The sequence below is a fragment of the Anopheles funestus genome, chromosome 2RL, assembly GCF_943734845.2.
Source record: "Anopheles funestus chromosome 2RL, idAnoFuneDA-416_04, whole genome shotgun sequence".
Taxonomy (NCBI): Eukaryota; Metazoa; Arthropoda; class Insecta; order Diptera; family Culicidae; genus Anopheles; species Anopheles funestus.
In genome coordinates, this window is record NC_064598.1 from 77,298,841 (window position 1) to 77,311,470 (window position 12,630).

The 12,630-nt window shown below is 41.2% G+C and overlaps 2 protein-coding genes across 4 annotated transcripts; both read right to left on the reverse strand.

Annotated features, from left to right (window-relative positions):
• Positions 1–3,002: 3,002 nt before the first annotated feature.
• Positions 3,003–10,992, reverse strand: LOC125763964 (uncharacterized). Of its 3 annotated transcripts, none has more exons than XM_049427709.1 (4): positions 10,837–10,992; positions 10,455–10,738; positions 4,532–5,279; positions 3,003–4,467 (listed from the first exon to the last, which is right to left on the reverse strand). In XM_049427709.1, exons 2-4 carry the CDS (start codon positions 10,554–10,556, stop codon positions 4,361–4,363), a joined length of 957 nt encoding a protein of 318 aa, XP_049283666.1. In that variant the 5' UTR covers positions 10,557–10,738; positions 10,837–10,992; the 3' UTR covers positions 3,003–4,360. The 3 variants fall into 3 exon arrangements, with proteins under 3 accessions (XP_049283666.1, XP_049283665.1, XP_049283664.1); XM_049427708.1 differs by having other exon boundaries at positions 10,831–10,992; XM_049427707.1 differs by having other exon boundaries at positions 10,455–10,991.
• Positions 10,993–11,622: 630 nt separating this feature from the next.
• Positions 11,623–12,265, reverse strand: LOC125764004 (uncharacterized). Its single transcript, XM_049427764.1, has one exon. It carries the CDS (start codon positions 12,263–12,265, stop codon positions 11,882–11,884), a length of 384 nt encoding a protein of 127 aa, XP_049283721.1. The 3' UTR covers positions 11,623–11,881.
• Positions 12,266–12,630: the final 365 nt, after the last annotated feature.

Sequence of the window (12,630 nt, forward strand, 5' to 3'; positions counted from 1 at the left end):
TGCTCGATTTCCGCTCTTTCTACAGTCTGAGGATACACATCTCGACTCAAGACAGCTGTCGCGACGATCGAGGCCGAGACTATAAAGTTCCAGTACTACGAGACATGAACTTTGTCCAAAACTGACGAGATTCTCTTAACCCCTTTAGAGAGGAAAATTCTCAGAAGGATTTTTGGCCCTGCATGCGTATGGATTAGAGATGAGAATAACAACTCTATTTAGTGAGTCAACTCAGAGTTAATGAGTCCTTATTAGGAGTCAGCTCGCTTAACGACTCATTTCAGAGTCATAAAAAAACTCGGCATAAATCTCCTAAGGCCTTTGCTTTTTTTTGGGAAACTTTGCAAAATTTTTAGATGTGATAAATTTTAATGCAAATTTGTTGCAATAAGTTTCTTTTCACTCAAATAATGCTTTAAATTAAAAAAAGGATGAAAAATCAGAAAAAAATTTCAAAAAAATTTTCAACTCGAAAATTTCATAAGGCTTTCTAAGGCGACCCCTTACGTTTTTTTGAGAAATTTTGCAAAAAAATTTAAATTGTTTTATTTTAATGCCAATTGGTTGCAATAAGTTTCTTTTCAATCAAATAATGTTTTAAACAAAAAAAATAGTAAAGAATTATAAAAAAAATCAAAAAATTCAAAAAAATGAAAATTTACTAAGGCTCATTTTTGCGCCAACTTTTACCTATAACTCGGTCGGTATCCAACGGATCGTCAATCCTTAACCTGTGGTCGATAGATGGCACCAATGACTACATTTTCTTCTTGGACGGCCATGCCCTCAGACCTCTGTGCCAGAAGTTATTCGAGGAACCAAGTTCCTTACCCTGTTTGAGAAAATGTAAAATTTTCCTCATTTTGGAGCAATGTAGCAAAATTTTTAAATGTGATATATTTTAACGGGAATTTGTTGCAATAAGTTTCTTTTCACTTAAACAGTGCTTTAAATTAAAAAAAGAATAAAAAATCAGAAAAAAAAATCAAAAAAATTTCCACTCGAAAATTTCATAAGGCTTACCCCTTGCCATTTTTTTGAGAAATTTTGTAAAAAAAATTAAATTGATTTATTTTAATGCCAATCGGTTGAAATAAGTTTCTTTTCACTCAATGTTGTTTGTAATGTTTAATGTAATGTTTTAAACAAAAAAAAAGAATAAAAAATTGAAGAAAATTTAAAAAATTCTAAAAATTTGAAACATTCATAAGGATCATTTTTGCGCCAACTTTTGCCTATAACTCGGTCGGTATCCAACGGATCGTCAATCTTTAACCTGTGGTCGATAGATGGCACCAATGGCTACATTTTCTTCTTGGACGGCCATGCCCTCAGACCTCTGTGCCAGAAGTTATTCGAGGAACCAAGTTCCTTACCCTGTTTGAGAAAATGTAAAATTTTCTTCATTTTTGCGCCAACTTTTGCCTATAACGCGGTCGGTATACAACGGATCGCCAATCTTTAACCTGTGGTCGATAGATGGCACCAATGGCTACATTTTTTTCTTCGATGGCCATGCCCTCAGATGTATGTGCCAGAAGTTATTCGAGGAACCAAGTTCCTTACCCTGTTAGAAAACATGTAAAATTTTCTTCATTTTTGTATCAACTTTTGCCTATTACTCGGTCGGTATCCAACGGATCGTCAATCTTTAACCTGTGATCGATAGATGGCACCAATGGCTACATTTTCTTCTCGGGCGGCCATGCCCTCAGACCTCTGTGCCAGAAGTTATTCGAGGAACCAAGTTCCTTACCCTGTTTGAGAACATGTAAAATTTTCTTCATTTTTGCGCCAACTTTTGCCTATAACTCGGTCGGTATACAACGGATCGCCAATCTTTAACCTGTGGTCGATAGATGGCACCAATGGCTACATTTTCTTCTTGGACGGCCATGCCCTCAGACCTCTGTGCCAGAAGTTATTCGAGGAACCAAGTTCCTTACCCTGTTTGAGAAAATGTAAAATTTTCTTCATTTTTGTATCAACTTTTGTCTATTACTCGGTCGGTATCCAACGGATCGTCAATCTTTAACCTACTCTAACCTAGCAAAATTTTTAAATATGATATATTTTAATGCGAATTTGTTGCAATAAGTTTCTTTTCGCTCAAATAATGCTTTAAACACAAAAAAGAAAAAAAAATTAAAAAAAATTTTTACTCGAAAATTTCATAAAGCTAACCTCTTGCAATTTTTTGAGAAATTTTGCAAAAAAAATTAAATTGATATATTTTAATGCCAATTTATTTGCCAATTGAGTTTCTTTTCACTCAAATAATTCTTTAAATAAAAAAACAGTTAAAAATCTGAAAAAAAAATCTAAAAATTTGAAAATGTCCTAAGCAGAGACGAATCCCGTTTAATATCCTTGCCGATCACACTATCCCGCTTGTTCGCTTATGCAGGTTTGATGGTTAGGCAGAGCGAGAAGTATATTCATTTGGCTAGTTTGGGTATTGTACACATGTATTCCGTTTCAAATCATGTGTATCAAACGTTTCGTTTCAACTCACTCGCATATCTTCGTTTCAACTCACGTATTTACTCTTTTTGCAACTCGACTCACCACGGCTACATGCTTACACTCATGAGTGAGTAAGTGAAAAAAGAGTCCCTAAAACTCCTCGTGGTGAGTGAACGAAACTCGTTCAATACAACGTTTCAACTCACTATCTCACTCTTACTCACTTTGCACATCTCTAGTATGGATGGACAATGCACGATAAACTCACTATTGTACACCAAATTAGACTCACAAGGCTCCGAAGGCCGTAGTCTTTTTAGGTTGTCCACATGGACAGAGGAGACGTGATAAGTCCAAACTCATCCATCGAGTAATGGGGTAGATGCGTTAGCCAAAAAGACCCAGATAATGAATTGGCAGACCGTGATCAACCGTGATCGGTTTAAAGGATTCCTGCAGCAGGCCAAGCGGTTTTAGCACCTGATAACTAACAATTCTGTTTCTCATTATCGTTAAAATTCACACGTACACACCTCTATTTACTAATAGTATTTTATTTTTTACAATTCCAATAAACATAATTATTTGTTACTCATTGTTGTGTTCTGCCTTCTCTTTTCTGTCTGTCTTTTTGTTTTTGCTGTTGCAAAATAATGTACTCTCTATTTTACCGTTCCACATATTCTCGCTCTTGTAGAAGGGGAATTGGTTTTTGTTTGTTTTAAGAATGGTAAGAAAAACTTCTAACGTTTGTCTGCAGTTATGAAAAATGGATCCATAAATTCCCTTGTGCAGGAATCTGCCATACAGAAACACACGCAATCGGCACAGTTATTATGCGGGGTTTTTTTTCGGACGTTACAGTAGCAAGGAATGTGTCTATCGTTTGATGATTGATTGATCTAATGCGAACTACTTGCGACAAAAGGTAACCAGGACAGAGAAGATAGCAAAACGAGAGCATCACATTTTGTGCTTGGGGGTTGTTTATAAAATGTATAAAATTGTGTACCGGTCTGCGTGGAAATTAACTGAACGGACGGGAATGGGACAGGCTCGAGGGCGGTTATAATGTTATGCTAATATAAGAAGGAGGATTAGTTAACAGGTTGACATTTTGGTATACATTAGGTCACATATACCAGTAATTCGAAATTACTTTTTCCAGCTAAACAACGTAAAGTCGAATGTTGCCAAAGAATGATAAGAAACCGAAATGCCGTACGATTAAACGTACTTGTGACACTAATCAGAACAAGAATAACGATTGTAATGTAAATCTATGTTTAGGCACAAACAACAAAATAAAAACCCGCAATATATCAAAATCAACAATTCACATTTTAGAGGGACACAATGTCGACAACAAGGAGCGGTGGAAAATTTTCATTGTGTGTTGTTGTGCACAACGCCGGGTGCTAATTTTGGAGAATCTATATTAATCTTTTCAACGGGTTCTAATTGAACGTTTAGAGCAGGACTTGCACCTGCTGTATAAAATATGGGAACGTGAGAGAGAAATTGGTTGCTTCATCATACCGTAGAGATATAAGCTATATTGTTGTTTAAACGCATTCCTGTTCGCCTTCTTTCCCTCCTTCTTCTGTCTGCCCTAAAAACACACACACACCGTACATTCGAAAACGTAGCATATTTCCGCGGAACCGGTTGCCTTAATACTTGTCTTAATCAGCCATTTACTCATTAATAAAACCTCGAAAAAACAAAACAAAAAACTCCTCCAGGAACAGAGGTCAGGGTTTAGCAAACCGTTCCGGAACTTTTCACCCGCATCAAAACCACCCGTTATTTCCTACCATTCTGTGCTCGGCGCTACCAGATGTGCACCGTTGTTGTTGCTGCTGCTGCTCCTACTACCACTACTACTGCTATTCTAGTTGTTCAGCTCGTCGAGGTTTTCAATGTCGATGAGTGAAATGTGGTTTCCACCGAACTCGGCAAACTTGGCACGTTCCTGGATATCGGTCGAACGCTTGTAAACTAAAACCAAACAACACCCAATTAAACCTCAAAACAATGTACGCTCTTTGTACGGTTTGCTTACCTCCACTGACGATCTTCTCCAGCTGGTAGATCTTCATGTCAACACACTCTTTGGTGACGCGCGGTGAAACATCGGTAAAATCAGTCAGTTCCGGCATGACGACGCGCATCGTTTTCTTCAGCACGCTCGTATCGATGTTGTAGTAGCCCAGCTGCATCTTCGTGATCAGATCGCGCAACGACTGCGGCGGCAGTACGGTTTCACGGTCGAGCGGCATGATGAAGCAACGGCGTGCCGCACTATCGATGATACCGGACTGGTTGAAGGTAAAATCGTGCAGGAAACGTGCCGAACGCTGTCCGCGGAACACCGGCACATCGATCTTCGAGTAGTTCTCGTCGTCCGAAAGGCCCAGCTCGAACTCCTCGCGGAAGAACTCATCGTTGTTGTCGCTTCCGTTCGCTCCATTCTCCGTGGACTGTGAATCATCCGAGGTGGCATCCTGATTGAGCGCTTTCGGCATCTGGAACATGTTGAACTGGCGCAGAATCTCCATGTCACGGTCAGCATTCATCGAACGGTACAGTGATTCGAAGTTGCTTGCATCGTACGGGATCTTGCAAAAGCCATGGTAGCGCATATGGTTGCGGGCCTGCGCATACTGGCGATAGTAGAACAGACCGCCGATGGTACCGATGGAAAAACCTAACAGTGCCACCAGCAGCAGAATGGCCGCAGTAGCCGGTTTCAGCTGACGACCACGGCGCAGCAAAATAATGTTCGAGGCGGTCGAGTTGTTGCCATCTTCCTGCAAGTTTATTAGGTCATTGAAAATGATCAATGGTTTCGTTTCGTTTCAGGTGATGAATTGTCCGTCTTTATTGTCAGTCTAATGTGCGTTTTAATGGTTCCCTTTATACATAGGTGCAATCCCTGGTGCTTACCCTAGCTATTTGCATAACAAATCCTCATTACAAATGCTTTCTCTGTCGCCCTTTATCAAACATCTTCACATACATCGCCGCACTGTTAAGTCTATTGGGTTTTTGAATGGAAATTTAAATTACAAATTCACGGTCTGTCTCTCTTCGCAACATCCTCACAATGTACTTCATGTGATGATCTAATACTAGTTGCATAGAAAAGTGACATTCACAATACTATCCTTAAATGTTGAAGCAATTAAGCTTGCATTTAGGGAAATATCTCTCAAAAAAGAAATCTTTTCCGTGCATTCAGATGCATTTTATTAGGAATAAGTAAGCAGATGTTTGATCTAAAATGTTTGAACGAATCCCAATGTGGAAAACGAAATATTTAATTAAAGTCAAATAAAAATCCAATGTAACCAAAAGAACGCTTTCAGATTTGCAAGATTAAGCCGCGTCCTACGCCACTGCTAAAAATTGGAAAAAGCTCTTATGTCATTGCGTCCACCGATCGATCAGATAGACCGATACAGTAGAACGCTGCTATAGATAATCAATGGACAGGCACCACTGGCGGCACATTCTATCGCGTAAGCCAATGAACTAGGGAAGATGACGAACAGGGACGTGGGATATGTTGTCGGAAAGAGAGAACTAAGTAAAGCTCCCCCGCCGAACAAAACCTACTGCTCCGGATGAACTTGATCTTGACAGGTTCCCAAATAAGCGCTATCACCATACGTCTCCTGCTCTTCTCCCGTGGCGCACGGTCAGTTAGCGTTTATTAATACGCAATCGAATAGGAAGCAAGCCACACACATCCGCGGAGGAGAGATGATGGGATGCTTCGTAAAAGCTGCTTCTTCGAAATTATGTGTACCCCGCACACCCACGGAAATGTTTACTCATTTGGATGTTGCTTTAAGCTAAAGCCCGTACACTCCGCGGACGACAGTTTGGGAGCGTACGAAGCACCCAAAAAAAGCACGCCACTTTCCGTGCTTGGGTTAGATGTTTTTCGATATCGGTTCTGTTGACAATGTTGGTGGCAAGACAGATGGACAGATGGCTGCATACCATGTCGCACCGATGCCCCTAATTCAGACCACGGACGATGAAGACAACGCCCGCTTTATATGGTAAGGCCAACACCGACCGGTTGGCGTGGGATGACGACGGATTCCTAACACTTCGCTGGGTGTTTTCCATCGTTGCGAATCTTCTTGCGAGCGCCGTTTTTTGAGGGCCAACCACGGGGGACGGCTACACTTTCTTGACGTGCGGCCATCCTATTCAATAAAACGACCGCAATCAAACGGGAGGCCGATTAGTTGGTCAAAGGTTGTGAACGAGTTTGTATCGGCGTGTGAATGAGTGGTGTATCGTTTGAAGTGAAATAATTTGATTTGTTACACAATGAAATTAAGTGTTAAAAACATCATCGTGTGTTGTTGATAGATGTGTTAAAGTGTGATAAAATCAAATTGTGCCTGTGTGCGAGTTAAGCAACAGAAAATCGATTCAACTTTCCGGCTGGAATGTGGTGACCTACGATAAAGAGGAAAACATCAATTTGATACCAACTGTAGTGTCGTTAAAAATAGGATCATCAATAACTAATCATGTTAAGCGATGTGATAATCGATTCGAGAAAAGACCATCAAGTGACGCTTCGAGTGCTTCTCGGTGTGGTTGTGTTCTTCTCTATTCAAACCAACTTCCTACCGTTTGTTTCCGGTGAATCTTTCGATGGATACGTGTACCCAACACCAACTCCAACATCTTCCTTCAATGGGTATGATTACACCACTCCAAGTTGTCCGCTGCTGGATCAACCTGTGCCCACCTGTACAGCTTCTGCCACGATCCTTACCGTACCCGTAAGGGTAAACGTGACGGAAACGATCGTTACGTACATAAAGCAACCAACAACCGTCACGACTACATTGATCGTACCGACAACCTCAACCGAGGTACATCGGGCAATAGAAACCCAAACGAACTACCACACGACCACACATACCGAGAGGATCCCGTTGCCTCCGGTAACGAAGATTTCTTCCGTAACGAGTACGATCGCTAGAATAGAAACGGTTACAAGCCCTGTTGTAAGAGTAGAGTACGTTACCGAGCGTTATCCCGTGGTGCAGTATCGTACGGACACAGTCACCGCAACGTCCACCTGTACTGTAACGGAGCTTTATCCAACCACCTACTACAGTACGTACATCTCCACGAGCTATGCACCTCCAGTGACGGATGTCACTTATCTTACGGAAACTTCCTACCGTACGTTCACATCGACGCAAGTGAACACACAATTCCGAACGCATACGGAAACGTCCGCCACTTATCGTACCCTGACAGAAACCATCCGTGCAACGCGTACACTCACCGAAACGACCACCGTCACGGCATCCTGCGTACCGCCACCGTTAAACAACGAATACCTGCCAGTACCAGTAGCAGCTCCTAGCAACGATTATTTACCACCATCATTCGGCCGGCAGCAACCAGCCGAACAACGCGTGCGAAATAATTTCGTCCTACCCGAGGATCTTTTACCTCCGAAACGATCACCAGCTCAGGACACGGTTTCCATAACAGTGACGAAAACATTGGATCCGGTTACGCTAACAAAAGAACACACCGTTACCAAGGTTACTGCTGCTGGTGCCACGTCACCTGTATCACTACCAGCAGCCGTTCGTACCAAATCAACGATCGCTTACGATCAGCGCGTTACAAAGCTCGTCACCGTAACGCCTACGTTGACGAGCTACATCTATATGGATACCGTCACCGTTACCATGACAAAGCCTGCTGCTACGCTGAAAGCAGGTTAAGCACAAGATGCTTATGGACGATGTAAATCAGAAGCGAAATTATAATCGAAACATTCCGCTATGGAAGAATTTAAATGTTTACGGTGGGTTGCATCATAATGCGCCATACAGCAAGAAGACAATATAGAAGAGACATCAAAGCCATAGTCCATCGTGACGCTGTTAATGAGGCAGACACGAAGGACGTGCGAAGGACGTTAGTAATGTGACATATTAACCCCGAACTCTTCTGTAGTTACACAGCTAGTTCCACTAACGAAGTCCTCTTAACGCAAGTCGAGAAGTACGAAATGATGTACGGAAATAAAATCTAATTATTGTAAAAAACTCTAAACCAAAATGTTTCTAAATAGTAAAATTTGCCATGAGTCATTTCGTTTCGTCGTTGATAAAATAAAATCTGTTTCCAAAGTTTATTCAACAAAAAGGCATACGTCATTAGCCCCCACATTCCCTTTTCTACTTTACTAGGCTAATGGAGATAAAACGTAAAAGATAAGATTTGCTTCTCACCACTAAGCAATATCTGGCGAAACTGTGCTTTGGTACCCGCTTAGCAATACATACAAAAGTGTGATGATGCATACCCCCCAATGGATAGAAAATACACATAATACTGTTATCATCCTGGCGGGGAACAAGACACACAATTGCTGGATAAAATATGACCACAGTTAAAACAAACATAACTCTGTCAACGTTCCATGACCGTCTGTGAATGATCCGTAGTATGCTTTCCAAGCGTGCATCGCACAACGAAAACCAATACTGTTTTATATTAATTTGCAAACTTTTTCAAAGCATAAAAATTTATAATTGTTTGCTTTGAATTGTTTCTCGTCTGCGTATTATCGACAGATAACAGTTGAAGCGTGCACAAAAAGCAAACTATTCACACTGCATCTTCGAATAGCGTAAATGGATCCCGTTCGCTTCCGCTACTACAATGCTTAGTAAACGATCGTCATGGGATGGAGGTTGTGGTGTGATGATGGAAAATAAGTAATGATATTTTGTTTTCCCACCTTCTATTTCTTCACATGTGCACGCGTTCATTATGATGAGCCCAGACACGGTTGCTTCAAGTGCAACTCCACCCGAACACAAACACACGCCATATAGTAATAATCGTAGGAGGGCGGGTGTCTAGTCTAGTTTTGAGCATAAAAAAAGAATACATGCAATGTGTGGAAAGTGAACCCCGAAAAACAAAAACAAAAAGGAAACGATATCACAAACACCTTCGCGAGGAACACGCAACCTTTACGCCGGTGTGTACGCCGGGGGTACTGAAGCACTTAATAGGCTGCAAAGGCAATAACATCACGTCGCAATTGCGTCGTGGAAATGGAAAAGTTTTCATTACGCTGTTGCTGCGTGCCTTTTGCTTTTCTCCAAATTGATTTTCTTCTTAGAACTGCTTCACTTTGTATCTAAAATCGAAAAAGAAAACCCGAATGATAGTTATTATCAAAGAAAACGTGCGGTTTTTGCACCTTCACGCATAAAAACCTTCGCCGTACAGGTTAAATGCAGTGTTATCTACTAAGATGACACATTGTTATCTAAAAAAAACACACGGAGAGAACTTCAACCTGGGCAAAGCTTGAAGCCATTTTCATGAAATTGTCGTTCCCGTCAGACGGTTACAGACCTTTTCCCAATGTTAGCATTCATCGTCGTCGCTTTCTTTTGTGCTGACGAGAGAAGAGTAGCCAATTTCGTTTGATAGCACATCAAATTGTAAAGTGCAATGGCGGAGTGGATAATCGCGTATGCATCTTTTACCTTGCCAGGGTCAATGTTTGCTATGCGATACCTACTGTGCTGATGTTTCGGAATGTTTACACGCTCGATTTCTCATCGATTCAGCCGTCTATCCGTTCGGCGGTGTGATTGGGCAACAACAAGAATGAATAATATGCTCGTGCGCATAGCAGGCAAGTAACGGCGGTATGTTGGTTACACACTGCTTCACTCTACTGTGAACTCTAGCACTCTTCTTCCGCTAAACGACAATCGAAAACAAACAGAAGGAAACAAAAAGGCAAGCATTTTTCAATGCCAATGTTTCACTGGCATACAGGTGCGCGGCGAACCAGCGGAAGATGGATGATTATTTTCGAAGGGAAATGAATAATAATGATAATAAAGCAATTGCGTCTTGTACTGTGTGAGTTGGGTGGTACTATGATTTTCTCTACTTACGGTCGGTGCGGTCGGAGTGGCGTTCGTATCCGGATGTGGGTGGACCAGGGGAAGAATTGACTTTTCACCCTTTTTAGCAGACGATTTAGCGATGACCACCATTTTTGCGTTTTATTTCCTCGTACTGAAACTGTACTAAACGTACACGTAGAAAAACTGTCCAACTATTGCGTCCGCGCACGCTAATGTGTGCGTGTGTGTGTGTGTGCGTGTTTTATGAGCTGAAAACTCTGGAAAAACTTGACCGCCGCCTTTTGTTGTGAAATTGATTCTGCTTCCTCCTCCTGCAGAGAAACCGATTTGGGGGAGGGTGGTATAATATTTGGATGAGATAGAGAATGTCGCTTTTCGTTTGTTCACGGTATTGAGCACGCACAGAAACCTTCACGAATGTTGAGAACGATTCTTTTTTCTTTTTCTTCACACTAGAGCGTACAACTGAACCTCACAAATGGAGTCGATGGAATGTTTTTATCTTCCCGACAATTTTTCGCTGCCCAATGGAAGTAGGCGATCGAATGAAAAACCTTGATGTGACGATACCGCTGTCAAATACAGTCGAGGCCCGCTTCCATACAAATGTTGACAGATTCGTGAAGTTGGATCAACCGGGTGCTTCATTTAAAATTACCGTTACAAGGTCTTAATAAAACAATATTTTTTTGAGTAATTCAAACTAAAACGTTCATAACAAAATTATTGCAAGAAATAATAAAACACTGCTATATTTGTAACACAAATCACATCAACTAGGTAATCAATTGTCGTTTTGCGGAAAATATAAGGTTGGAAAATTGCGAATATTTCTTCGCCCCGTCAACTGCTCAAGAAGGAGTAGAAACGGAAGTTCTACTAGTCATATAGGCAGGCAATATATGCATTTTAATGATAATTATACTAAAACTTTTAACCATACAGATTAGCAGCTTCGAATTTAAACAACATTTAAGATAAATTTAAACGATTTACGGATGAAGGCACTCGATCGTGGGCGGGGTAGAAGAATCCTTTAGCAGATTACGATTTGGAAACACTTTAAAATCTTCCATTATTGCAAGCATGAGCTAATCTTACATTGAATATCACGAAACATAACAAACACAAAAACATAACAAAAGAATTAGACTTAATTTAAACAGAAATAAAAAAAATTCATATTTTTTTTCTTTTATTCTCTTTATTTCAGTTAATAAAGTAAGTTAGGTATAATCTACACACATGTTTTAAACAGATTTCAACAATAGCTCAATCTTCTACAAATTCATTTTCGTAATTAAAAGCAACGAGAATTTAGCATCACAGAGCTTCAATTCCGAACTTAGCTCAAATACCAATACAAACACTACTGTTTCCCCCAATCGCATTAAACCAATCGATTTTTATAGCCGATAGTGTAATTAATCCTTGTGCCATGTCCCAAGCATGCTTTAGACATTATCACAAACAGTAACGATTGCTTGATTATCCTTGTTTTCGGTCGCTTCCTTGCTTGCCAGCTTCTCCTGTTCCGCCACGTAGTCCTCCCGGACACGCTCGAGCGCTTTGATAAGATCCATCTCGTCGATATCGGCATTGTTCATGCAGTCCAACCGTTCGCGAAACTTTCGCGTTAGCTTCTTCCGATGGTAGTCCGCCTCTATGTCCTGCTTGGTACGGGGTATGCGGAACCGTATACAGCAGCACAGCATGATGACGACACCGAGCACGGATCCACAGGACAGAAACAGCAGATGCCACACACGCATGCCGAAGCTCGTTTCTGCCTCGAGAATTGCTTCCGCTTCCTGCTCGACACTCATTTCATCGCCCATCTTGGTGGTCCTTTTTGATAAACTTGATATCAACAAAATTCACCAATTTAACAAACAAGTGGCCAATTCCGAAGCGGACAATTTAGAATGTAAGATTACGACGAGCGCCGTGTTTTACGAACTCAGGTTTATCACTCCCGTTCGGGTCGCCTTGAGAGATACAACTGTTTCGTTTAGGAAGCGTGTTTCCCTATGTTGAATCCTTCTCCGCTTCACTGTGAGTTTTGATCCTGTCCTGTCTAGTCAATGCTTTCACTCATTTCATATCCTTTTCTTGCCCTACCAACAGGGTGTGCCCGCTCTTTACGAATACTTCGCCAGCGTGGTGTGGAATTAAGGAGTGTCCCACCTGCTGCTTGCTTTAT

What these genes read in the sequence shown, in the direction of transcription:
- LOC125763964 (XM_049427709.1), bottom strand. Translation starts at nt 10,556, where the DNA reads ATGGTGGTCATCGCTAAATCGTCTGCTAAAAAGGGTGAAAAGTCAATT. An exon ending in CCACTCCGACCGCACCGACC is followed by an intron (nt 5,280 to 10,454) that starts GTAAGTAGAGAA and finishes ATAAACTTGCAG; the next exon opens with GAAGATGGCAACAACTCGAC. An exon ending in GGAGAAGATCGTCAGTGGAG is followed by an intron (nt 4,468 to 4,531) that starts GTAAGCAAACCG and finishes GTTTGGTTTTAG; the next exon opens with TTTACAAGCGTTCGACCGAT.
- LOC125764004 (XM_049427764.1), bottom strand. Translation starts at nt 12,265, where the DNA reads ATGGGCGATGAAATGAGTGTCGAGCAGGAAGCGGAAGCAATTCTCGAG.